We start from the raw sequence: 25,834 nt of genomic DNA, 5'->3' as shown, positions 1-25,834 counted from the left end.
CTAATGGGGCCTCCCACTGCTGCTGCTGCACCGCCGCACCACGATTTCTGTTCTCATCCTGAAGCAAAGCTCTTAACCCGAGGTACTATTTCTGGGTTAACGGAGTCTGTAACCTGAAGTGTCTGTAACCCGAAGTGTCTGTAACCCGAGGTACCACTGTACTAATAGTGACCTCAATTTTCTGAGTGCCAGTCTTTTTAGAAGCAATATGACAAAACATTAGTTATCAGCAGACTTAGGGGAACCATGAGGTTTTTCAAAGCACAAAAGTATTTACAGGGATTGGGGGAAGCTTCCCAAGAGAAAAAAAACAAATGAGTCCAGTGATAATTGGTATGCTCAGTGGGCATCTATTGCTTATTATTGGAAAACCAGAAAATCAGAGGGAGGGGAAATGGAGTGGTTGGATTCCACATGGCAACATTTTGTTACAGGTCCAACTTGTAAAATTAGTTGGGTGCAGCACTCCCCCCTTTTTATTATAAAATATATTTTATGTTAATTTGTCATTAGAGTAAATATTTGTTTATAAAAAGCACATCTACATTTTCTGAAGGTCTAACCGTATTGTCCAAAAAATAGGATCAAAGTGGACAAGTGTTTCTGAACTTTGTGACATGACACATCTTTGGCAGTTTTATTGGCTGCTTGGCCAGTATGAAATTGGATGCTTTGTATATCTTGGCAAAAACAAGCACAGCCCTGAAATGGCTCAGCCCTTTTCACATTAGCCTAGGCTTATGAAACAGATCCTATTCCTCAAGAGCACAGTACCTGGTGTCAGCAGAAGCAGCCCAATATTTTTTAGAAGACTGCAGTTCGATAGACACTTACCTGGGAGTAAGCTCCATTGGGCTTACATCTGAGTAGATGTTTTGGACATTACCTCCTAAGTAATAACAAGGTTATAAAGTAAATATGTTATTGTCTTTTTATAGGTATGCATAAGTAAAATTACGATGTCTAGAAAATGGAAGTTTATGTTGTCAATAAATGGGAGAAGGGTTGTGGTTCGGCATAGACAATACTGAGGAATATGGACCTATGGTCTAATTCAGCATAAGGCAGCTTCTGGTGTTTCTAACAAGACTGTGAAAAGTTTAAAACAAACAAAACAAAACAGATTCCTTTACATCACAAGCAGAAAATCCAGGAAGGCTGCTGAATCGTTAGTCAATGTGTAGGATGATTGTTGAAGGAAGACAGGGAGACCATAGAGAAGCTACAAGAATTCTTTGTTTTGCTCTTCACTGTGGAAGATGTTTGACAGATCTTCACACCTGAACCACTTTTCGGGGGGAATATCTGATGAGACAAGTCAAGCAGAGATGATGAGATGTTCTAGGACTTGTCAACAAAATGCACATGAAAAAGTTACTAAGTCTGGCTGGCATGCTTCTGAGAGTCTTCGTGTGTACGCAAAACACATTCAGAACAAATGAGTTCCCTCAAAGAACTCTGGGGACTGTAGTTTACACCTCACAGAGTTACAATTTCCAGCAACCCTTAACAAACTACTGTACTTGGTATTCTTTGAGAAAAAAATTGTATACCACCCTTTATCTGAAGATCTCAGGACAGTTCACAGCATAAAAATGCAAGATAAAAACACAATATACACAATAAAAATGGGGGGGACCAATAGCCCCCTCCCCACTACCCTCACAGTTGGGTGGTATGTAAATAAAATAAATACGGAAACAGAAATAAAATAAAAGGGAAACAGAGATATCATTAGGAAATATATGAGCCACAAATCAATCGTGTGGTAGAACATTCTGGTTTCTTTTGAAACTATTTCTCTCTCTTTGTCAGAGCAAAAGGGATACCTACCCTTAAAAATAAGAGATCTAGTATTTTAGAGTGTGATTAGGCAGCAGTATGCCCCCTTTTCAAGAACAAAAACAAAAAAATCAACATAGCATCAAAGATAGGAATACATGTGCTTTCTAACTCATGTGTTGAAAGTTCACAATGAATATGCAACTTTAGGCTGCCTGGGTTTGGGGAACTGGAATACAGCAACCCTACTAATGTAATACCCTTTCTTTAAAAGTGATCTAGAGGGCAGTGCATGAAATTATAAATACCTAATGTATGTCCTTGGATAGTTTTGAGGCAACATTATTAAAACAGAATTATTAAACAAATATGCCTTGCTGCCCCAAAAAATCAGCACAATTTCTCCTGAGGGGTGTCCTGCTTCATTAAACATTTCAATTCCCCTGAGTTTGTCAACAAACATGTAGATGGGAGTTAACATCTACCAAAAATACAAATTTCCATCAGTTTTAAACCAGTTTTCCTCTCATGGCATTCCTCCTGCCCCAAAGAATCCTGTAATTTGATGAGAGTGTTGAGAATACTCTGTTAATAATCCCTAGTCCCCTCTCATAGTTATCATTTCAGACTTCCCTAGGAAGTGGAAGACTATTGTAATGTGTTTGTGGGGGTAGTTTGAAAAAATTCTCAAGGACACCCTCCATGGACTATAAAAAACAGATTAGAGGATTAGCAAAGGTATAGGAACTGGCCTGGCAAGTTCTTTACTTGTGCATGCTCTTTTGTTATCAGCTCACCTTCCTGAATGAGCAAGAAGGTGGAGAATTGCCCATCTTTTTGTTCTCTGCCTGGGCAGGGGGAGAAGGAAAGCTAACCTGCTTTTGGGGTCTTTCTTGAACCTGGGCCCACCTGCAAAGCTAAATACGAGAACATGATATGTTGAAGTGTTAATGCTGCAAGCTTTTTGTATTATGCTCAGTGTATGCATGTGTAAATAAGTCTTAAATCACACAAATGACAGAAGTTTCCAATAACCATTATTCCAAGAAACCCAAACCTAAGGTATGTGTGGGGACCCCTGAAACCTCTCATCACTGAGGGGTGTAGGTAACACTATTCAGCTAGTTGAAATTGTACTGTTGCTTTGTTTTTAAAATGAGGGGGCAACCCATGGCTTATTTAGTAGAGCATTTGTTTCCCACTGTCCAGCCAAAAGGCTCCTGGAGCCGCTGACATATAAGCAATTAAAATGAGACTGTGCAGGGGTTGGACTGACAAGCCCTGCACCTTCTAGGTCCCTGGTGTCACTGTTCAGAGTACAGACTCAAGGACTTGTTATGGAAACAAAGGGGGGCACTTATTAGAAATCAGTTTTGTCACCGCTTCCCCCCCCAAACCCCAAGACAATGAAGCCAGCCAGCTTTTATTCACAGTCGCATAAGCACTACACTACAGCATGGCCATAAACTTGTACATTCAACTGCTGAAATATACACACAATGGCCTGCCCATATTCAGCAATATCAAGTTACAGTATAGGAAAACTGGAGCTATTAACAGTAATCCTTCTAGTTGGTTAATTGGTTCGGCCACTTCCATGCACATGACGTGTGATGCTAATTATTTCCTGTGAGAGTTAAATGATAACCAATCAGAGGCAGCTACAAGACAGCTATGAGATTAAAGGGAGGGTCAGATACCTTGTCAATCCCAGCAGGTATATAAGAGGACGACCAGGCCTGCCCAGGCCATAGGCAAAAGTTTTTCAGTGTTAATTTTATTCATTTTTAAAAAAACACCATGGTATTTAACAATAATATCTTATGTCCTTTAGAGGAGAAATTGTGAATTGTAGAATTTTAAATACCCATTATCATCCTTGGCTTCACTCGATTTTGTTTATAATACTCTTCCATTTTCTTCTAGTTGTGAGGGTGGGGGATGGGGAGGGGCCTCACCAGTGGAGTAGCCTAGGGCCTCTTTTCATCTAAATCCGGCCCTGCTTAAACTGCATAAATACCGTAATACAACTAGTTTTTATGTATACTCATAATACTGAGCAATCAGACCTGCTGTTTAGCAAACAGCACAATAAAGTACTGGTAAATAGCTGATTGCCTCCCACAGGAACTTTTGTTTCCCCAGTAACTGGATTAGTGCACCTAACATTTTATAATTTCCCATTTGGGTTTCCACCCCTGTGCAAGGAGCTATATCAGCACCTTCCCCCCCCCCCCATCCCTTACGTGACTGGATTCCTCTGTTGAGGCGCACAGAGGAGCCTGGCTGCCCAGTGCAGTGTCACCAGTGTTAAGTTGTGGGTGAACATATCAGACGACACAGCGATTCTTCAAACAGCTCTTGTTTATTCAGAGGCCAGAACAGAACTGAACTGAAGAGCTCAGTCAGCCTGCTTATATAGAGTTCCAGTACGTTACTGTAGCAACTTTCTAAAACTATCCAATCACTGAACGTCACTTTCGATCCTTCATTTGCATACAAACTATCCAATCACTGAACGTCACTTTTGATCCATCATTTGCATAACTATCTACAGTATCCCCCTGCTGGCCCAGGGTGAGAACTTCAGTACATAACAGGGAGCTTGCAAATGAGCAGGTGGGATCCTAGCCACTCAAAACCAGAGTGGAGGAGTGTGCCTTCTGCACTCGCCAGGACCTCTGTCCTTGGCAGCAGCCAGCCTAGCTAACTCCTAGGTATGCCCCTGTCCCTGTGTTGCAAACCTTAAGAGCAGGGGTCAGCAAACATTTTCAGCAGGGGGCCTATCCACTGTCCCTCAGAACTTGCGGGGGCGGCAGACTATATTTTGAAAAAAATAATAATGAACTAATTCCTATGCTCCACAAATTACCCAGAGATGCATTTTAAATAAAAGGACACATTCAACTCATGTAAAAACACGCTGATTCCCAGACTGTCCACGGGCCGGATTGAGAAGGTGATTGGGCCAGATCCGCCCCCCGGGCCTTAGTTTGCCTACCCATGCTCAGGAGCTAACTTCCCAAAGATTAGCTACATACTTGGCTGTTCCACAACAAATCTTTACAATGTGCCAAAATGCAGGGACCACTGGACAAGAATATAAGCGCTCCTAAGAGGTGGTCGCTTCCTATGGATCCCCCCGTTCCTATTACTGCATATTTCTGATGACAGCCAGGCTTGACTGAGCAACTTCCTGATATAGCTGCTGCACAAAACCAAGGCCAGTCAGAAACAGTTCCAAGGCATGTACAGTCATACCTCGGGTTGAGCACATTCGAGTTGTGCTCCGTGGCAACCCGGAAGTAACGGAGCGCGTTACTTCCAGATTTCGCCGCTTATGTCACGCACATGCACAGAAGTGGCAAAAAGCGACGTGTGCATGCGCAGATGTGCCATCACTAGTTACGTTTGCTTCTAGATGTGAACGGGGCTCCGGCGGTTTGAAGGGTTCGAAAAATGGCTTATACTTGGAGGGAGGTGGTGGTCTGCTTTTCAAAATGCATCACTGAGCATGCTCATGCCCAGCGCTGGATTTGATGAGTCCCTAAACTACTGAAGGTAATGGAGCCCTTTATATGTCCAGCTGCCCTTTGTCAATAACAAATTGTCACTGTTTTTTGTGTTGAATATATGTTATATGGTAATTTATGGACCTAATAGGTATCTAAAGCTATTTGCCACTGTTGCTGTATTAAGGTTTTATTTTATTTTAATCTTATATTTTGGAAATGTGTATCCAGGTTTGTTTGTTTTTTCCTTTAATTTTTTTGGGGGCCCCCAAGAGAGTGGGGCCCTAAACTATAGCTTGTTTAGCTTATATGTAAATCTGGCACTGCTCAAGCCCTTCCCTTCAGGCACATGCCTAAAAGTACTATTTTCAGCTGTAGCTGTAGCAAATGCAAATAACCCACCCATTGCTTCCTGGGAACAAATACTTTAAATAATAATAAATAACAACAACATATACATGCACACCACACATGGTGTTCAAAGCGCTTCGCACGTTATTTCATACCTCCGAACAATTCTTTTTAAAGCAAGTTGGCTATTAGTATGTATCTCATTACTTATTTAATTTATTTATTGAATTTATATTCCGCCCTATACCTGGAGGTCTTAAGAGAACTGAGGTGGCTTGCCTAAGGTCACCTACTGAGATAAGGGCAGAAGCGAGACTTAAACCGCAGGAAGCCTAGCTTCTCTTGGCTAACCACACGAAGGGATATTTCGGCAATCCAGGAACAACATCAACACATGATTTCTGGCATGAGTTTCTCCCTCCACCAAGATATTATTTGAGGGGAAGATTGGGAAGAGCTGTATTTATCGCGCGGCTCTCGGTAGAGCGGGGGAAATGGGGAAGAGGGGGCTTCGCGCCGCGGCCTGACGGAGCCTTCGCGGCTGCCACCTTCCCCGCGGAGGTCGCAGCAGTTCACGCTGGGACATGTAAACATCCCCCTCGGCGGGGAAGCAGGCCGCCCGGCCGGCGCAGAGCCGGCAGGCAGGCAGGCAGGCAAGCAGGCGGGGGGCGGCGTCACGGCCGGCATGCCGCGCACGCGCACCGAAGTTGCCGGCTCCTCGCCGGACAGAGCCGGCGAGCAGTTTGTGGCGAAGCCGGAGCCGGAGGAGCGGTCCTCATGGTGCAGCGCCAGGGCGGCGAGGAGGATGCCGCCGCCGCCGGAGGAGGAGGGCGGTGGGAGGCAGAAGATCCCCCTCCTCCCGAGGGCCACGACAGGAACGGCGAGGATGGCGGGCTCTGCCAGGTGCACGACCTGGAAGTGGCAGCGGGCTCTGCCAGCCTTGGCGACGGCGGCTGCTTCCGAGGAAGTTTCCCTTGGAGACGCGGGACGCCCGGTGGGTGAGGGCAGGCGGGAGGGCAGGCGGGGCGGAGAGAGAGGAGGGTGGCGAGCTGGCAACAGGCAGGGCGAGGAGGCGCAACGCCGCGCGCCTTGCGCGCCTCTTCTCGGCCTCGGGCGGAGGCTCAGACCCGCGGGCGTCTCAGTGCTCTGGTGCGCCCTCGGGGTGAGTCGGCGCTCCCTCGCCGCTTGGCCTCGTGGCAAGGCCGGCTGCATCTTGCCTCTCTCCACGCGAGGTGCCCGCGAGCTGCGCCTTTTAGGCTCTGCCCAAATCCTTGCTAACCTGGAATACATCCGATTAAGGTAGTCACAACAACAACAGCAACAACAACAACAACTCTTGTTCTCTCTCGGCCCTCCTCGGTTCTTTTGATTTGTGGTTCTGTTTATATAAAGTGCCATGCACGTGCGGCCCTCTTTCAAAAATAAGTGCATGTTTTGGGATTCCGTTTCACCTTTGTTTTAAAACTTTTAAGAGTTAGGGCGCATGGGCTTAACCTAGAATTTCCCAGCGCCTTTCAAGGCAGGTTAGCGCTTTTACAGAACACATCATGGTGGCAAGTTGAAAAGGTAAAGAGAAACCTTTCCCATCGCTGGTCTCTTAACACCTTTGCCCTCCTAAGATCACTTAGCACAGGTTATCTATTCCTTAATAAGCTTTACTTTTCTTCCAATTTTTAAAATCCTGTGCTTATGTGTAAAAATCGATGTGTATGATATTGAGTAAGGAATTGGGGAATTGCATTTTAATTATTATAGAGTACTAGGGGCTGTGTCTCTGCTTTCTCTGGTCGCAACTTCCCCATCATTTGATTTTGTGTTTTAATGTATTATATATTTGGTGTTAGCTGCCCTGAGCCCAGTTCTGGCCAGGGAGGGAGGGGTATAAATACTATTATTATTATTATTATTATTATTTCCCCACATTTTAAGATAGAACTTCCCCTTCCTCGTATAAGGACAAACTTGCCTTTCACCTTCCCAACCCCATTTCTCCCTTCTCGCCGTACTTAGACTTCTCCTTCTTCCATTCCTCAGCTGCCTCTTGTGAGAGAGATAAAGGATGCGGAACCCTCACATATTCCATTGTATGAAGGTACTTCATTCAAACCTCTGCTGTTGTTTAAAACTACAATTTCCCTCTTCCTTCCATCCCTGCTTTACTCTGACTTCTGCCACTATTTGAAATCACCAATTCCCCCCCTCAGTATCCCTCTCTTCTCTCTCCCATGCCATGGCCACCGCTGTTGTGCAACCTGCCTTCTCTTTAGCTCCCCTACTGCACCCTGACTTCATGTAAATCCAGGGTTGGTTGTGATGGGGTACAACAAATCCACCAAAGTGGGATGCGCGTGTAGATAGCCTGACGTTTTTATGTATATAGGAAGATATGTAGCTTGTGTATGAAAACACAAGGGTGGTTATATTTTGTAAAGGGGTAACTAAACTATTGGTGGTCCCATACTATGTGTGTGTCTCTCTCTCTTGACCTGAAGTACTGTAGTATGAAATATATTCTGCAACAAAGGATGTTTTGTTCTACAGCATAATTTGTACTTGGCACACTCTCTTGCTAACGTACACAATAATTACATCAACATATGTAACTATCATGTTTAATCAGGCTGGCAATGGAAAAGCCATCTAATATTGTTTATTTTAATCATACATTGAAAAGCTATGTTAATAGTTAATTATAAAATTATCTACCCCTTGGAGCCATAAGGGAAGCACTCAGAACATAACCATTTTTGTTTTAAAGAGTGGTGATTTGTCAACCTAGCATTTTGTGAGCTGCTAGTAACAGTGCTTTCAGCAAGAGCAATCATAGTTTGTAGAATTAAGCTTGCGGAGAAATCTGCTATGTAGAAGTTTTATTCCAAGTTTATACGAGTTGGCGAGACGTTACAAAGCAAAGGATTGTCCAGAGACCTAGATAACACAGGAACTATTTTGTTTTCCCCCTGCTGCCGCCACAACCACTTTTACAAATCAAGAGATTCTTTAATATTATTTTGCATTTCTAGTGGTAAGTTCCTATGACAGTCAGAGACACTGGTCTTGCACACAGTGTTTTGAAGCGTCTGTCAATAATGTAAAGGATTAGACAAATTCAGGGAGGTAAAGGCTATCAGTGACTATAAGTCAGGATGGCTATACTCTTTTTCCATAGTTGGAGGCAATGTTTTTGAATACCAGTTGCTGGAAACTGCAGGAGAGGAGAGTGCTGTTGTGTTTATGTCCGACTTACAAGTTTCCCATAGGCATCAGGTTGGCCACCGTGACAACAGGATACTGGACTAAATGGGCCACTGGCCTGATCCAGCATGGGCATTGATACATTCTGGAAGCTGTTGAGTAGGTTGTAGGATCATCCCATTTTGGGGACCTACTTATTTTGGATGTTGTCTGGATTGTGCCACTTCAAACTTTAGGTGGATGAGGATTCGTGTGGTTGAATGCTCCTCCATATAGAATACCTATTTATTGTAATTTCAGTTCTCCATTTTAATCCTTCTCTTGAGAGCGGAGCTAGCCATAAAACAGCATTAGGCAAATGGAATACTGATAGAATAACACTGTGTCTTAAAACTTGATATACCCAGCAGAGATATTGTGGGTGTCACTGTTTGCTGTGCTTTGGCACTGAACACCTTTTTGTCACTGTTTTGTCAGTGCTGAATGGAGACCTACTGTGCTTTGAGAACATAGGGACATGGGAAGCTGCTTTATACAAAGTCAGACCATTGATCCATCTAGCTCAGTATTGTTGACACTGACTGGCAGCAGTTCCTCCGGGGTTTCAGCAGGCATATTTCCCAGATCTACCTAGAGGCACCTTTGCATGCAAGATATGTGCTCTGCCAATGAGTTGGAGCCATTCGCTAAGAAAGCGCTTGAAGAAGAGAGGAATGTTATCTTATTCTGTTCTTAAAGTTTACATTGAAAGGACAGGTGCTCTAAAACCTATAATATTTTTCTTTCTTTTTAATTGCAGTAAGAAGGTCATTCGTTTCTACAGTGTTTGCTTTGCTAGTCTGGAATACCAGCCCAGCTTTTTAAAAAAAAAAAGAAAGAGAAAGAAAGTACAATTGACTATGATACCTTCCCTTCATAATATGAAAGTTTGGTGTTTTGTTAATAATGCAGAGGTTCATTTTCCAGCATCCCTAAACATCCTTTTATACAGCAACAACTTCAGAGAATTAGTGTCATATACGAAGTCTGTGCAGAAGTCTGGCACTTTTATCTTTTAGGTAATCAAAGTAGACTACTACACCGAAACTTGATATTTTGTTCTTATTCTTCACTCTGTAGATCAGCATGGCTTTTTTTCCCTTCTTCAGCTTCAGTCCATTCTGAGTCTCCTTATTTTAATCCAATATTTCAGACAAAAATTTCCATTAATGTGGGACTGTATTGGACAACAAGGGGACGCAGGTGGCGCTGTGGGTTAAAGCCTCAGCGCCTAGGACTTGCCGATCGAAAGGTCGGCGGTTCGAATCCCTGCGGCGGGGTGCGCTCCCGCTGCTCGGTCCCAGCGCCTGCCAACCTAGCAGTTCGAAAGCACCTCCGGGTGCAAGTAGATAAATAGGGACCGCTTACCAGCGGGAAGGTAAACGGCGTTTCCGTGTGCGGCTCTGGCTCGCCAGAGCTGCGATGTCACGCTGGCCACGTGACCCGGAAGTGTCTCCAGACAGCGCTGGCCCCTGGCCTCTTGAGTGAGATGGGCGCACAACCCCAGAGTCTGTCAAGACTGGCCCGTACGGGCAGGGGTACCTTTACCTTTGCCTTTACTATTGGACAACAAGAGCAAATTGGGGCAATAATGCAATTAAGGGATCAAATCTATATCGGTCTGTATTGGCTAATGTTGTGAAGCTCTGCCAACAGCTACACTGTAGGTTCAGAGAGAGAATGGCACGTTTGTTCTTCTAATAACACTTTAGATTAAAACCCATTATGATTAAACAGAGTTGTGTGTGCTTTACCTCAAGCAGTAATATGCCTTGAGATTTAGCATCCTTTGAAATCTATTCTTTTCTGTTCCAATATGTCATAGAGGCCCCTTCTCTGGAGCTTTTCTGAAAGAGAGTGGGCAGCCCTGTTTAGTTCATTGTTACTGGAGTTTGCTTATACACCTGCCACAGATGATATTTTGAAACCAACCCCCCCTACCAAATGTGTTCTTCAGATTTTGCCTCTTCCTGTACAGGTGTCTCCCCACTTGTGCACAATCAGCACATGCGCTTCCACTGACACACACACCATTTGCAGTGCTGAAAGGGGGTTGGGTAGGGGCAGAATGGGGGAATCCTCACTTACACATATCCCAGTGATCCATGCGGCGGCCAGGAACAGAACCCTCACATAACTGGGGATTCTCCTGTATTAATGCTGCAGTCTTTTTAAACACACTTACATGGGAGTAAGGGCCATTCAGCTCAGTGGGATTTAAATCTGGATAGACATGCATAAGATTATGCACAAATTAGAGGCCCAGGTGTTGTTTGTTACTAACTACTGCCCAGGTGCTTCAAGTACAGTGGTACCTCAGGTTAAGTACTTAATTTGTTCCGGAGGTCCGTACTTAACCTGAAACTGTTCTTAACCTGAAGCACCACTTTGGCTAATGGGGCCTCCCGCTGCCGCCGCTGCATGATTTCTGTTCTCATCCTGAAGCAAAGTTCTTAACCTGAAGCACTATTTCTCGGTTAGCGGAGTGTGTAACCTGAAGCGTATGCAACCTGAAGTGTATGTAATCCGAGGTACCATTGTACTGGTCTGATAGAAAGCCAGTGAAATGCAGTGAAAGTTAAGCCCATGTAGATGTAACTTTCATTTCATTTCATTTATTGGTTGCCTTTCCACCACAACAGTATGTGGTCACATTAAATTGCCATATTAAGAACTTCTGGGGATTTTGAAGACAAATTTGTTGTGAAGAACCTATACGTTGTGCCAAGTTTGCCCGTGGCAGTCTAGAATTTTGGAGTAGACTGAAAACAAAGAGAAAGTTCTGAACATGAGCTAGAACTGGTGTTTAGGAATATGTGGAGGTGAAGGAGGACATCTCCACAGATAAACAGGAAGAAAAAGGGCTAGAAAATGAAAGGGCTTTTTGAGATAGATTAGGAAAATAGGAAGAGAATCTGAGATAGGGAGATTGCGAGAGGAGATGGTGGATTTCGCAAGATGAGAATATGCAACGTCATAGGATGAACCTCAAGCTATCTGTATTGATTTCAGTTGTGTGTTTTTTAAGTAGCTTGGTCAGATCCTTTTTACATCCTGTTGCTGCATGATCCAGTGTTGTAATCTTCCATCCTTATGCGCAATGGGTCTGTTATGGCATAACTCTTCATATATTCTTACATACTAAAGCAGACTTCACCTACCTGGTGCCCTTGAGATGCTTTGGACTACAACCCCCATCAGCCCCAGTCAGTTGTGTTGATGGGAGTTGTAGTCCAAAACATCTGGAGGACACTAGGTTGCTGAAGGCTGTACTAAAGCATATTTAAAATTCCAATTTACTCAGAAGGGATGCTAAAGCTTTCTGGAGACTTGGCCACAACAGACCCATCGCGCATAAGGATGGAAGAATTGTTGGTTTCAGTTCTCTCGGTTCTCTACATTTCTTTAGCAATTTGTGAATTTAAAAAAAAAATCCTCTTGAAAATTCTTCAGCATTTAGTGTGAATTTTTCCTGACACATTTTTATGTGCAGTTTTGACTCATGAGCACATTTTTGCAATCAATTCCTCCTAATTTTATGAATTTTTGCATGTTATTTTCACTAATATATTCATTTGTATGCACACTTTCCCCCCTAATATATGCATAAGCATTCTTTGGTTGGAGAACTACACAGCAAATTCTGGATGAGCGTCAATTTTGGAGGATGCCAATGTTCTGATTCTTTCATTGTTTTAGGAAGTGCGAATTTGATATAGTTTGCCTTTAGATGCAAATTGAACCAAATTTCTCCTCTTCTGCTCCATGGAATGCCTCCAGAGAATTCCATAAGTAGATTCCTCTTCTAGGACAATACAAGGAAAGTGTTGTGTTAAGTGGGAAACCTAACCAGATGACTTTTAGATTCAAAATAATCGGCTAAAAGTAGAAGTGCTCAGATTTTATTCCCAGGAATTGATTTTATCGAGAAGTGAGTTGTTTGCACCTTCATGCAGGCAGGCTGGTAAAAGGACCCTGTCTACTTAACCGTGGTAAAATCCATGTCCAACTCCTCATACCAAATAAAAAAATACTTTCCAGTAGCACCTTAGAGACCAACTAAGTTTGTTATTGGTAAGAGCAGGCTTCCTCAGACTCGGCCCTCCAGATGTTTTTGGCCTACAATTCCCATGATCCCTAGCTTGCAGGAACAGTGGTCAGGGACGATGGGAATTGTTGTCTCAAAACATCTGGAGGGCCGAGTTTGAGGAAGCCTGGGTATGAGCTTTTAGTTGGTCTCTAAGGTCCTACTGCAAAGATTTTTTTTTATTTTGTTTTGACTATGGCAGACCAACATGGCTACCTACCTGTAACTACTCATACCTGTAACTACATTCTCACATTAAGCCTAACCTCAGTGTGTCCAGCACTTGGAGATTTCAGCCCTTTCAAAACAGAGAGACAGCTGCTGCTCAGAAGTTGACTTTAGCAGTTGAAATCCTGGGACCAAAGCATGTCTGTGCATATTCTGTCACCTTGGATTCACAGCAGTTGAATGTTAGAAAACATTGATTCTCAGCTTCCAGGTTGTGATTCCAAGTTGCTTAGCAACCGACAGAAATGCCCTGCCAAACCACTGTTTTCTTCTGAAGATAACTCTGTTGCCTCTCTAATCTTCTTAGATGGTATCCCTACACAGCTAACAGTTCCAGGATTCAAGGTTCTTTTTTATATTATTTTTTTAACAAAACAGCATTATATTTGTTTTGGATATAAATGTGGGAAAGAAACTCTGGTGGCATTCTACCACCTCTACCCAGAGTTATGTTCATATTATTGGGATACTAGAGTTAAGATATTTGCACAACAGGATAACTTCTTCTAAGAAGCCAGCTCATTGTAAAATAATAGGGTATCACGCTGTATATATAATGAAACAAGTAGAAATAACCATATTTAGTGGGTGTAAGTTATATCTTTATTCATTACAGTTAAATAAGAAAACTAATATTTTACATTTGCTTTAAAAACTCAAGATTTTTCCTAATACAAATAAGATGTAAAGTTGGTTTCTTAAGTATTACCCAACAATGCTTGGGAAAACACTGGGATAGATGCTTGAGCCTGCGGTAATTTTCATTCATATAGCCTCGGGAATGCAGGTTAATATTTCTTGATGCCAAAATTTATCAGAATGGTTGGTTGGGCTATGTAATGAATGTGGCAAATGGACCTATTTTGCAAACATGGTGCATGGATTTATACATCCCACTTTGAGACTACTTAAAAAAAAAAGTTGAAAAAATGCAACATGCAGATAAACATAGAACTTTTTGAAAGAGTAAAATTATAGTCCATACCATAACATCAAAAAAATTTGTTAACTTTTTTTAGAAAAACCAACCGTATACCTTCAATTGCACTAAATGTATTTCTTTTGTTTCTTTCCCTCCTCAAAGTAGACTTTTTTTAAAAAAAGAACCGTTCCAAATTCAGTTGAAGAAATTACAGCTAAATTGTTACGGTAATTGCTAACTGGAAACTGTTTTGTTCCAGGAATAAAGGGGAAAAGGACCTGTCCAGGACTTGGCCTGTTCTATACGCTGCTATCTGCCTTTCTCTTCTCTGTGGCATCTTTATTCCTCAAGAAAATTGAAGGTGTGCATTCAGTGGAAGTCAGTGCCATTAGATGTGTTTTCCAAATGACATTTGTCCTTCCTGGTTTAATATACTACAGGTGAGTATTATGCCTCCTTTGTATGAGGCAAGGCTAAGAAAAAATGCACTTCGGATTATTTATTGTTGTTGTTTTGGTTATTATTATTATTGCCATTTATTTATACAGTCAAACCACGGAAGTCGAACGTAATCTGTTCTGGAAGTCTGTTTGACTTCTGAAACGTTCGGAAACCAAAGCACAGCTTCTGATTGGCTCCTGCGGCCAATCAGAAACCACAAAAGCCCCTTCGGCCATTTGGCTTCCAAAAGAATGTTTGAAAACTGGAACACTCCCGGTTTTCAATTGTTCAGGAGCCGGAACATTCGACTTTCAAGGTGTTCAGGAGCTGAGGTACAACTTTATACCGCTTTTTGGACCAAGTATTCAGTAAGGATTCAACAAAATGCCATAAATCAGCAAGGGATGCAATATAAGCAGGGGCAGAGAAAAGCCTTCCCTGGGCGGAAGAATAATGAGCTCACCAACCTTGCCTCCCACCCTCTGTGAGGCTAGAGGCCTGAAGAGATTATGAGAAATGCTTATGTGAACAAAAATAACTAAGGTTGCTCTCACCACCCCCCCATTCTAATTATTCAGGGATTCAAGGCAAACATGTAGGTCTTCAATCTGTGGGTCGCAATGCTGCTTCTGCCATTTTGGACTCCAGCTATAGCTGACCAAACCAAAAGAGCACTGCATGCAGTGTTTGGGCTAGAACACATCATTATGATGGGGCACTCATTTTATCAATTTCAATGAGTGCTGCAAAGTGGCACGAGAAAGGCAAGAGGATATTTCTAGCCAAATGTATGCCCCGCCTTCCTGTAGCTATGCCCATAGTAAGGGAACTCTCTGGAATGGGGGCTCCATCCACGTTCCGATCTATTCCTGTGGCTTTCTAGACTTCTTGCATAATCGATGTTTGCTGGGGACCAGAATGCAGAAGTGTTTGTTGCAGTAATTAGAATGCAGAAGTGTCTTCAGTTCTCCAGAACAGAAGCCGCAGTGATTCCCTCAAATACCCTAAAATCTAGCCTACAACACACAAACGTAGAGCTCAGCACAGCACTCTTTGCTTTTATAGTTCACCAGAAAACAAGCTAATAAGCAGATTTTAAGGGTGTGAATATAGTCGTCATCCACAGTAGAGTCACTGGAATCCCTGTTATCATTATATCTGGAAAAACAAACATGCCCAGATGCTTCACTGAAATTGTGAGTCTTTTAAAAAAAGAACCCACTGGTTTTCAATAGCTTCTCAGCCTTTTGGCTCAGAACAAGTGTAAAAATCACTGGTTTTCATATAGTTCTAATGCTAAGGTAATGAATTGCCATTTTTAGTATTAATAATGTACCTTTTTAGCACAGTTAGTATAAGTCAAAAGTGAATAACTGTATGTGAAAGTGGGTCCCATGGTAACAGGTTAGAAGTCAGAGGTGAGTCTTGGGTCTGGACTAGTTGAAGACCATGGAAACTGCCAAAAACATTCTAAAAAGTATAATAAAAATAGGAATACTTAGAATACTGATAGTTGCTCCAAAAATGAAAAGCCCAACAAGCTGCCCCATGCAACTACAAGCTTAAAATTCATAGTCTTCCTGCCACCCAATAAAATGACCCAAAGGAGCCTTTGATAACAACCTTCCCTGATGTCTGCTGGTGCCCTTTCACATGCTGGCTGGCTGGTCTCCATGTGTCCTGGAAATAACAAGTTGTTCCTCAAGTCACCCAGCTGCTGCATCTCAGGCTTCTAGCTACAAACTAAGAGCGGAATGCCAAAGAGTCTTTATAACCATTTGATCAAAATGCATCAAAGTTGGGGACACTATTGGAACGTGAAAGTCCTAGTAGTGTCAGCGTTGGAAAAATCATAGTGTTATTTAACATTCTGTGATCTGAAATGCACTGCAAGTCCTATTGATGCATGAATATGGAAACCTTAAGCCATGAGTTAAATTATACACATCTCTCTTTCTTTCATTTTAGAACAGGATTTCTGGGACCAGAAGGCAAACGACTCGTTCTTTTCTTTCGAGGATTGCTTGGCTCTGGTGCAATGATTCTTCTCTATTATGCTTTCCAAGTGATGCCTCTTGCTGACGCTACAGTCATTACTTTCAGCAGCCCAGTTTTTACGTCACTACTGGCCTGGATATTTCTCAAGGAGAAGTATAGTCCTTGGGATATTCTTTTCACTCTGTTTACAATCACCGGAGTGGTGCTTATTGCAAGACCACCTTTTTTATTTGGATCCAGAGTTGCTGGAATAGAAGAAGAGTACAGAGATCGCCTGAAAGGAACAATAGCAGCTGTTTCAAGTGCCGTAGCTGCCGCGTCAACTTTTGTTATACTAAGGAAGGTGGGGAAATCAGTGCATTATTTTTTGTCCATTTGGTATTATGCAGTAATTGGGTTAATAGTTTGCCTAATAGCACTTTTCGTAATGGGTGAGTGGAGTTTACCCAACTGTGGCATAGATAGATTTCTCTTGGTATTAATTGGAGTGTTGGGTCTAGGTGGCCAAATATTCCTCACAAAAGCACTACAGATAGAGAAAGCTGGTCCTGTTGCTATAATGAAAACAATGGACGTGGTGTTTGCTTTTATCTTCCAAATTCTTTTCCTCAATCATTTGCCTACGTGGTGGACAGTTGGAGGTGCCCTTTGCGTAGTAGCTAGCAGTTCCGGAACAGTCATTCGGAAGTGGCATCAAAACTCGAAAAAAAGTACAGGAAATGAAATTTGACAAGTGGGGTGTTATTTCACTGCTGAAAGAGAGCAAAGCACTTGAGTATTTATTTTAAATAATTTGCCGCAACCTTTCCTTTTCGTGGAGATGGTGCTCCCATGTGCCAACTCTGGCACCAGGCACTTCTCTCTGGCAAAGAGGGAGACTTGCGCCTGCACAGGTAGGGCTGAAGTGTGTGCCCAGTTCATGTTTCAATCCAGTAATGTTCCCGTTTTGTTTTGTTATTTCTACTAGTTGTTGCTTTGGCATAGTTATTTTTCTATATTTTGGTGAAGCAGATCTTAAAATGTATTTATAGCAATATATATCTTTTATATTTTTACATTGTGCCTGAGTAGACGAAGCAAAGGCCATATTGGCTGCTACTATTCAGCTGCTACGATTCAAAGAAAAGAAAAAACAATGGCCAAGACAATGGCACCCATGCTCAGTACTATGCAAAATGTTTTGAATGTCTGTCTGTTTAACTATGCAATTAAAGTAGCACCTACTTGTCAGTTTTCCCAGAATTTTGGGTTTAAGGATGGTGGACAGTTTAAGCCCCTATATACTAAGAGTGGGATGCACCAGAAGCTACTGCATTCCAGAGACCCACAATAAGCTGGTACGCTGATGATGCATCAACACTGCCCCATGCCATTGCAAATTATGTTAGTATACATTCTCAGGATTGCTGTGTCTATCAACTTAAATCCAAGCATTTTGGCGTAAGTGGTTTTTGCCTATCATAATAATTCTGGAACAGTGTTTACATATACTGTAGCAACACAAAACAACAAGTGGCCTGATCTATTGCCCTGGATTTGTGGGCTTGTCATAGACATCCCATTCACTATAGTGGAGAAGTCAGGGGCAGCAGGTCTTTGCATAGAGATCTTTCTTGGTACAGTCATACCTTGGTGGACGAATGCCTTGCGACTTGAACGTTTTGGCTCCCAAACACCACAAACCCGGAAGTGAGTGTTCTGGTTTGTGAACGTCCTTTGGAACCCAAACATTCGAGGTGGCTTCCGCCGCTTCCAATTGGCTGCAGCCAATTGGAAGCTGCACCTTGGTTTCCGAACGTTTTGGAAGTCGAATGGACTTCCAGAACGGATTCTGTTCGACTTCCGAGGTACCACTGTATTGGTGCAAAAACAGAAAGCCAAGCCTTGCTCAGACATGAAATGACATTGTATTGCAGTAGTTGTGATGGATGTGTACAACATAACATGAAAATGTCTGAAATGTATGTATAATCATAAAATGTTCACATGAACTAGAATCTGGATGAATCAGGGTTTTACAACCAACAAGACTTGTTCTGCAGGTGTTGCCCGCACTCACATTTGACTGTGTTAGAGTTGCATTTTTGAGAGCAGCATGTCTGTGTGTAATATGGTCAGCTAAACCACAGAGATGGTATCAGTGTGATCAGCGTTTTGTATCTTTCTTTCTCCTCACTGCTTGTTCATTGCTAACATTTCCTGTTTGGTGTAACCCAAGCCAAGTTCCCATGCATAGTTACATTGGTGTCTTCATCACCAGATATAAAAATAGAACAATGTTCAGGAGATTCCAAATCTCATCACTCAGAGCCGGTTTTTCTTTAAAACACAAATGGTGTTGTTTTCATGTAGTTTACCCCTAAACCTGGATGCTAACCCATTTCTGTTTTCATTTAGAATTCTGTTATTGAAAAGTCAAGATGGAAACATCAGTAAAACCAAGTACAATATGCAACAGATTAGGCTAGCATTTCCCTGTATGCACCTTATTTTCAGCTAGCTAATGTGAAAAGCATATCATGAAGCATTCATTGAAACACAAATCCAGTCACCCCAGAACTTCCTAGTGTCAATGTACTTTAGTATGTGGATTGTATTTTAGTAAGAGCACCAGACGTCACTTTCATTGCGCACATAATTGTGATAAATAAAATTCCTAATGCATATTCAGTATTCAGAATAAAAACATGTTATACATGTCAGTACTCTCTGAATATAGAGTTGTACCTTGGTTTTGGAACAGCTTAGTTCCCGAACGTTTTGGCTCCCAAACACTGCAAACCCAGCAGTGACTGTTCCAGTTTGCTAACTATTTTTGGAAGCCAAGCATCCGACGGGGCTTCTGATTGGCTGCTGGAGTTTCTTGCAGCCAATCAGAAGCCGTGCTTTGGTTTCCGAATGTTTTGGTAGTTGAACAGACTTCCGAAATGGATTCCGTTCTACTTCCAAGGTACGACTGTACAGTAAGAATATTGCACAAAGTTGTTGTTAGTCTATAAAAAAACAGCTTAGTCATTTGCACTGCACAGCTTCCTCACTTGCAACTGTGGGGAAGTCTGACCAACGAGCCTGGAAATATTTGCAATACGAGAAACCGCTTCTTTCCAAAGACACAGTCACTGTGAGCCTAGCTAAGTTTTAAAATGATATGACTTCTTTCCTCCGACGAGCTGTTTTTGTTTATTTTCCTAGAGCTCTTTCTCCTTCTTGAGAGGGTAGAAAAAGAGAAGGGAAAGGTCTCTCCAGCCTTCATTGCCTGTTGTGGGTGGAGGATACTTTGGAATGCTAAATAAATACTCAGCTTCTCCCATGAGCAGCTGTCCTATGTAGCCAGACTTCTAAAACAAGTTGCTCCAAAAACTCAGGTGTCTCCTTTGATGCAGTGTGGTGGGCTGTGCTCAGAGCATGGAAAAGGCATGTGCTTAGAAAAATACTTGCATGAATCTAATCAAGTTCTCAAAATCTCTTTCCCCCCATCCCAACTGCCTTTTTGAGCCATGACCTCCTAAGTACTGTTAAATGCTTCCCAGTTCTCTGAACAGGAAGAAGTATAGGGCTAGTATTGCAGATGGAAGTCCCACAGAGTTCAAGGAGGCTTACTCTGGTAAGCAAAGTGCTACATCTATCAGAGCAAGCCAAAATGGGGCCAGGAAGGAGCAAGTTCGCTGCCATATCTGAATACCTGCTTCTCAATCCAGCTAGGGTTGAAGGTCAAGGGTATTTTACCCACCAACTCAACCACCCCATTTTTTAATTTATTTTTTGCTGCAGCTGATCTTGAGGAAACTGCGTTGACATCAGTTCAGACATGTTATCCATCTAGTTACCAATGCTGTTTTCTATCTTGGTTAACTGTGTGTGCCTATACATGTCCACATGGAAACAAGCCTTACTGGACTTACTTCCAAGTAAGTGTGCATAGGATTGCAGCCTTAATATTACTTGGAGATGGAGGGAAGAGACATGGGCACATGGCAGCCTCATACTCCTCATAGCATGAATATGCTATTCCTGTTCCAGGTGATCAGGAAATCCATTGGACAGGATAGACATGATTTATTTTCATGTAAAAAAGAAAAGAAAATGTCCATGTTGTCCTCTTTAAGCAATATGAGTAACTTGAACCCATCTCACTGTTTTTGTTTAATCCCAGTTTAGCACACCTCTGGAATTGTTTCAGTTCATGGGATATACAGAAAATCCGTTTATTGTACCTTAAGTATCAGCCATTGTCTGTAAGTATTATGAAGTGGCACTTCCCTAAAGTATGCCTACAGTAGAAATAGAACACTTGATACAAGAGTGTAATGTTTAAATTGCACGCTTAGAGTACTAGACTTTTTTATACTATTGAACAGCCTAATATTTTAAGAGGACAAATCTTGGGACAAGCCCAAGATGTGTAAAAATCTTCCCAATACAGATTTCACATGCTCATGATTCCTTTTGGCCTGATAGTGTTGACCTGTGAGTGTTATCACACTAAAAATGAATGGATGGATCCCTTATCTTGAACCTCTATGCTTAATTTAGAGTCCTGTTCAGGTTTAACAGATCCCTTCAGGTAAGGTTTGGGTTCTGTTCTCTTTCAAAGGGTTGGTCTGATTTTTGGTTCATATTTGTTTTGATTTCATGAACCCAGCATTTCATCCCATTTATGTGAGTTGAAAGTGTCCTTGCTAACTGAATGACCCAGTTATATGCACGCTTATTTAGAAGCAAGACCCACTATATTTAGTGGGACTTAATTGCCAACTAAGTGCACATAGGCACTTTTACTTGAAAATAAGTACCTCAGTTCCCGAACAGCTCTGTTTTTGAACGATTCAGCTTCCGAACACCAAAATGTTCCAGTTTTCGAATGTTTTTGGGAAGCCGAACGTCTGACGCAGCTTCCGTTGAGTGCAGGAAGCTCTTATGACCAATTGGAAGCCACGATTCGGTTGTCGAAAGCTTTGGAAGCCGTACGGGCTTCTGGAACAGATTACGTTCAACAACCGAAGTTTGACTGTATTTAGACAAATGGCACTTTTAAGCTGATTTATTTACAATCAGGGTGCTACTGTAATGCAGATTTATCTCTGGTACTGCATTATTAGATATCCTTTGGCTTTTAATTACATTTTCATGATTCTCATAAAAGTAACAGTCACAAAAGGGAACCAAATAACCCACAGGAAGAATAGTACAGTGAGACTTCAACATACACAGGAATTACATTTCACAATTGCGCCCAAAGCCAAAATAGTGTATAGTCAAAACACATTGGGTTCAATGGCAGGTGGGATTGCTAGTCATTTTCCCGGACATCACTCCATTTTCACCCCCCTTAAAAAATATTGATTGCCAAGCGCATAAAGCAAAATGTGCACGTAAGTTGCGGGCTTACTGTACTATAGCAAAGCAACAAGGACACAAGGACAGCAATAGAAGTAAGGAAAGTTGCAGAAGTAGAAGAATAGGATTATATTGGAGTAATTGTGAAATTCTAAAAGGATAAAATAACTACCCAGAACAACTCATGAGGTTTAGTATCATGCTAATAAGTTGACTGTTTCGTGGCATAAGCCTGGGGTCACCAATGCGCTGCCCTGGGCTGGCACCAGTGTGCCCAACTACCTCCTATGGCACCTACAGCAGGTCCTTCAAAAATCTACAGTGCATAAGAAACTGTTTGTTGTTTCTATTTATACTGCCTTGGCCTCTCTTACATTGAACATGTCCTCTTACAAACAGGTCCGTATTCACTGGATGCCATCTTTGGGCATTCACATTCCTTCCTCTTCTGGAGAGGTGCAAAGAGCTCTTTCAGTGAATGCCACACTAGCTGGGTGCTTCCTTTCCATCAATGGGCATGACCACACCATTCTGTGTCTTGTCTCATTTTCTGCCCTTTTTGGTGTGGAAGGCATTTTGTGTTACGTCACATCCCCATGGCAGCCATTTTGTGGCTGGTGCCCCCATAGTACTTGCTCTAAATTCCAAAGGTGTCCACTGGCCCCCAAAAGTTGGTGACCCCCTTGTACAAAGCTATGAATGGATACCAGTTCTCAGTTAAATTGTCAGAATGTGTTTGTCCCACGGAGGTGTGCATTTCTTTAGTGAACTGGTCTGTTGAAGCTGCAGTATTGTACACACTAGCCATGGAGTAATGAATAGGATTCCGCTGTAAAGCTCCCTTACCATTGGTTAAATGGCATATGGTTATTATTCCATTGCAAACATGTTTCCAATATTTCTCTAGGGTGAGTGGGGAACCTGCGACTCTCTAGATGTTGGTGGACTGCAACTCCCATCATTTCTGGCCATTGGTTGTGCTCTTTGGGTCTAATGGGAGGTGAAGTCCAGTAACATCTGGGGTGTGAGTGGGGACAAGTTCCCCAGTGCTGCTGTGGGAAATTAAATCTAGCTAATCCTCAATTACCTAATCCAGGCATAGGCAACCTTCGGCCCTCCAGATGTTTTGGCCTACAACTCCCATGATCCCTAGTTAACAGATCCAGTGGTCAGGGATGATGGGAATCGTAGTCCAAAACATCTGGAGGGCCGAAGGTTGCCTATGCCTGACCTAATCCAAAACTGGCATTACTTAGAAAAGATCTGTTTAGGATGGTGCTAAGCTCCTGAGAAACTAGTTTTTCCAATTATGTTTTCTTTTTCTTTTCTTTTTCAAACCACCCTGGGATTAATTGAGGGGCAGCATTAAAATACTTCAAACTAAATAAAAAATAGTTCAGGGTAGCTTTCAACTGCCTGATATGCGCACTCCATATGTAGCACTGTGCTAGTCTTGTAGAAGTCTCTTCAGCCTTTTTAAGTGATAATAATTTTTAATCCTATGTAGCTTTCATTAATGCATACAAATGCCAATGGATTATCTTTAACCTATTATACTTTGCAAAGGGGAAAGTAGATTTGAATTGCCCTGTTCCTGTGTCTCCTTCCAGTTTTCCTCAGCAATTACCAAGGTGTTATGGGTTAGTCACATTATAGTGACCTGCGGTGGCTTGTCCAAAGAGAACGTATCAGAATGAGCAGCACAGTAAATTGTTTATGGACTGTTCAACATAAGATAGACCTAATAATACAAATATACACAGAAAAGATGGTGTATCTTTTTTGTCTTTTGGAGGTTCTGCTTGATGTACCCAATACCAATATGTTGCTATATTGCCAGTAGACAGTCGTCATGATAAAGCAGCAACTCTTGAATCTGGTTCTTTAAAAATTAGTGTCTCTGACGTTAAGGAACCACCAGTGTAAAAATGCTTTTGAATACCGTATATGCAATCTCTATTTTTGCAAAATATCAGGGAGCTAAGCTGCACTACTTTCATCAACTTTATTGCACCTTCTTAAGCTGTTTTTGTAGCTGCTGCTGTTTGTAGTAGATGCTTATTTTTTTATAGGCAACTTTTTAATTTCCTGGATTTTGAAATGTAAAGTATATTTTAATAAGTTTATATGATTTCATAAATTCTAATAAATACAATGAAAAATACACGCTTGGTTTCATTGATATCAGAAGAGTATCGCAGCTATTCAAGCTGACATGAAGGAATAAACAATAAGCTGTGGTTTCGTGAGAAGGCCCTTCCTGAATCTATCCAAAGATGTATCTAAATCCAGCATCCAGTTCTCACATTTTACAACTAGATGCTTATCCTCCAATAATTTTTCTAAACCCCTTTAAAGTCATCCAAGTTGGGGGCCATTGCCACATCTTGTGAAGCACTTCTTTTTGTCTGCCCTGAATCTTCCAAAATGCAGCTTCATTGAATATTCCTGGGTTCCGTTCTTCTGAAAGAACAACATCTCCCTATCTACATTCCCCACACCATGCAAAATGTTATACATCTCTATTATTATTATTATTAATATTAATTAATTAATTAATTAAATTTGTATATTGTGTCCCCCACACAGCTTTTCCCCAGCTAAAAGCCCTACATTTTGTAACTTTCCCTCATGGGGGAGTTGGTCCAGCCCTGTTATCATTTTAGTTGCCCCCGCTTTTTAAACCTTTTCAATATTCTTTTTTAGATGTGGCCACCAGAACTATGCACTGTGAATACAGCCCCATCATAGGGCCGCATGACAGCATTATGATATTAGCAGCTTCATGTTCAATCTTTTTTCCTAACATGGAATTTGCTTTTTTAAAATGGCTGCCACACACTGGGTTGACATTTTCACTGAGGTATCTACCATTACCCAAAAATCATAGATCATATATTAAGATCATATATAACCACAGAAAACAACAAATACCTTAAACCTACCCTCCAACAAGGACTGGAACCCACACAAGGCTGTTCAGAGGCTTAAACAGATACTATGATAACATCCACACCATACATTTGAAGTATATGGCTTTCCCCAATGTACTCTGGAAACTAGTTTATCCCTCCCAAAGCTACAATTCCTAGCATCCTTAAACTGCAGTTCCCATTATTCTTTCTGGGGGTGGGGGGTGGGGTATCAAACCCAGCCAGATTGGTGGGTTATAAATAATAAAAGTATTATTTTTATTACTCTGTATCCTTTGATCTGAATTTGGAGAGATTCCTGGAGATATTTCAGTGTATCTTCCAGTCTCTGGCCAATCTGCTGCAGCACTCAGCAAATCCCATCCCAAAACTATATTGCTGTGGCCCGGAGATCCATCCATCTCCAGACAGAAAAAACATTTGAAAAACTGTATTTTACTATTGTCTCCTTAACTTTACCTGTTTTGCAAATTCCCCTCCCGTTCTTGTCATTATGGCAATCCAGCCAATCAGGATGCAGGGATTAACATACTGCCTCATTACCACATAAGTAGGGCTGCAGCTGTGGTACACAAATTAGCCTATCAGAATCACTGACAATAGTTCTGAGCGTGTGCACAGCTGTTTCCTTGAAAGCCATACCAACACAGCCAGGCCTCAGGAGAGCATTTGCATCCTGAATAGCCTTGCTATTTGCTTTCCCTTTCCTAACCAGCCTTTTTGAGTGAGCAAGCACCATAGAATTCACTGTAAGTCTCTTGTTTTTAAATTAAACGGGTTCTTTTTTTAGTTATGGGGATTTATATATGAATTTACCTTGTTTATTGGAATATTTATAAACTGCACTTTCATAAATTATATAATAAGGCAGTGTACAACATAAAAACAATACTCTAGCAACAGTGAAAGCATCAAGAATGTATGAATGAAAACTGGTTGGTACAAAATGCCATGCTCTAAATCAAGCTGGTTCTCCCACTGTTGCTGAACTACAATTCCCATCAGCCCC

The 25,834-nt window shown here is 41.9% G+C and overlaps 1 protein-coding gene and 2 long non-coding RNA genes across 6 annotated transcripts; 1 reads left to right on the top strand and 2 right to left on the bottom strand.

Moving 5' to 3' along the window:
- Nucleotides 1-554: 554 nt before the first annotated feature.
- Nucleotides 555-6,202, bottom strand: LOC310845652. The gene is made up of 3 exons (XR_014564885.1): nt 5,893-6,202; nt 2,580-2,699; nt 555-1,305 (listed from the first exon to the last, which is right to left on the bottom strand). It is a non-coding gene; the product is annotated as an uncharacterized lncRNA (long non-coding RNA).
- Nucleotides 6,203-6,305: 103 nt separating this feature from the next.
- Nucleotides 6,306-24,056, top strand: SLC35G1 (solute carrier family 35 member G1). Of its 4 annotated transcripts, none has more exons than XM_083740927.1 (4): nt 6,306-6,639; nt 7,680-7,737; nt 14,376-14,556; nt 16,526-20,639. In XM_083740927.1, the coding sequence occupies exons 1-4, from the start codon at nt 6,331-6,333 to the stop codon at nt 17,283-17,285; spliced, it is 1,308 nt and encodes a 435-aa protein (XP_083597053.1). In that variant the 5' UTR covers nt 6,306-6,330; the 3' UTR covers nt 17,286-20,639. The 4 variants fall into 4 exon arrangements, with proteins under 4 accessions (XP_083597053.1, XP_083597052.1, XP_083597054.1 ...); XM_083740926.1 differs by having other exon boundaries at nt 6,310-6,639; nt 7,656-7,737; XM_083740928.1 differs by lacking the exon at nt 7,680-7,737 and having other exon boundaries at nt 6,313-6,639; nt 16,526-24,056.
- LOC310845643 lies at nt 9,615-13,324 on the bottom strand. The gene is made up of 2 exons (XR_014564877.1): nt 13,187-13,324; nt 9,615-10,056 (listed from the first exon to the last, which is right to left on the bottom strand). It is a non-coding gene; the product is annotated as an uncharacterized lncRNA (long non-coding RNA).
- Nucleotides 24,057-25,834: the final 1,778 nt, after the last annotated feature.

Source organism: Podarcis gaigeae (assembly GCF_964106915.1).
Source record: "Podarcis gaigeae genome assembly, chromosome: 5".
NCBI classification, from domain to species: domain Eukaryota; kingdom Metazoa; phylum Chordata; class Lepidosauria; order Squamata; family Lacertidae; genus Podarcis; species Podarcis gaigeae.
Note: the sequence above shows the minus strand (reverse complement) of the source record. Positions and strands in the feature narration are given on the sequence as shown.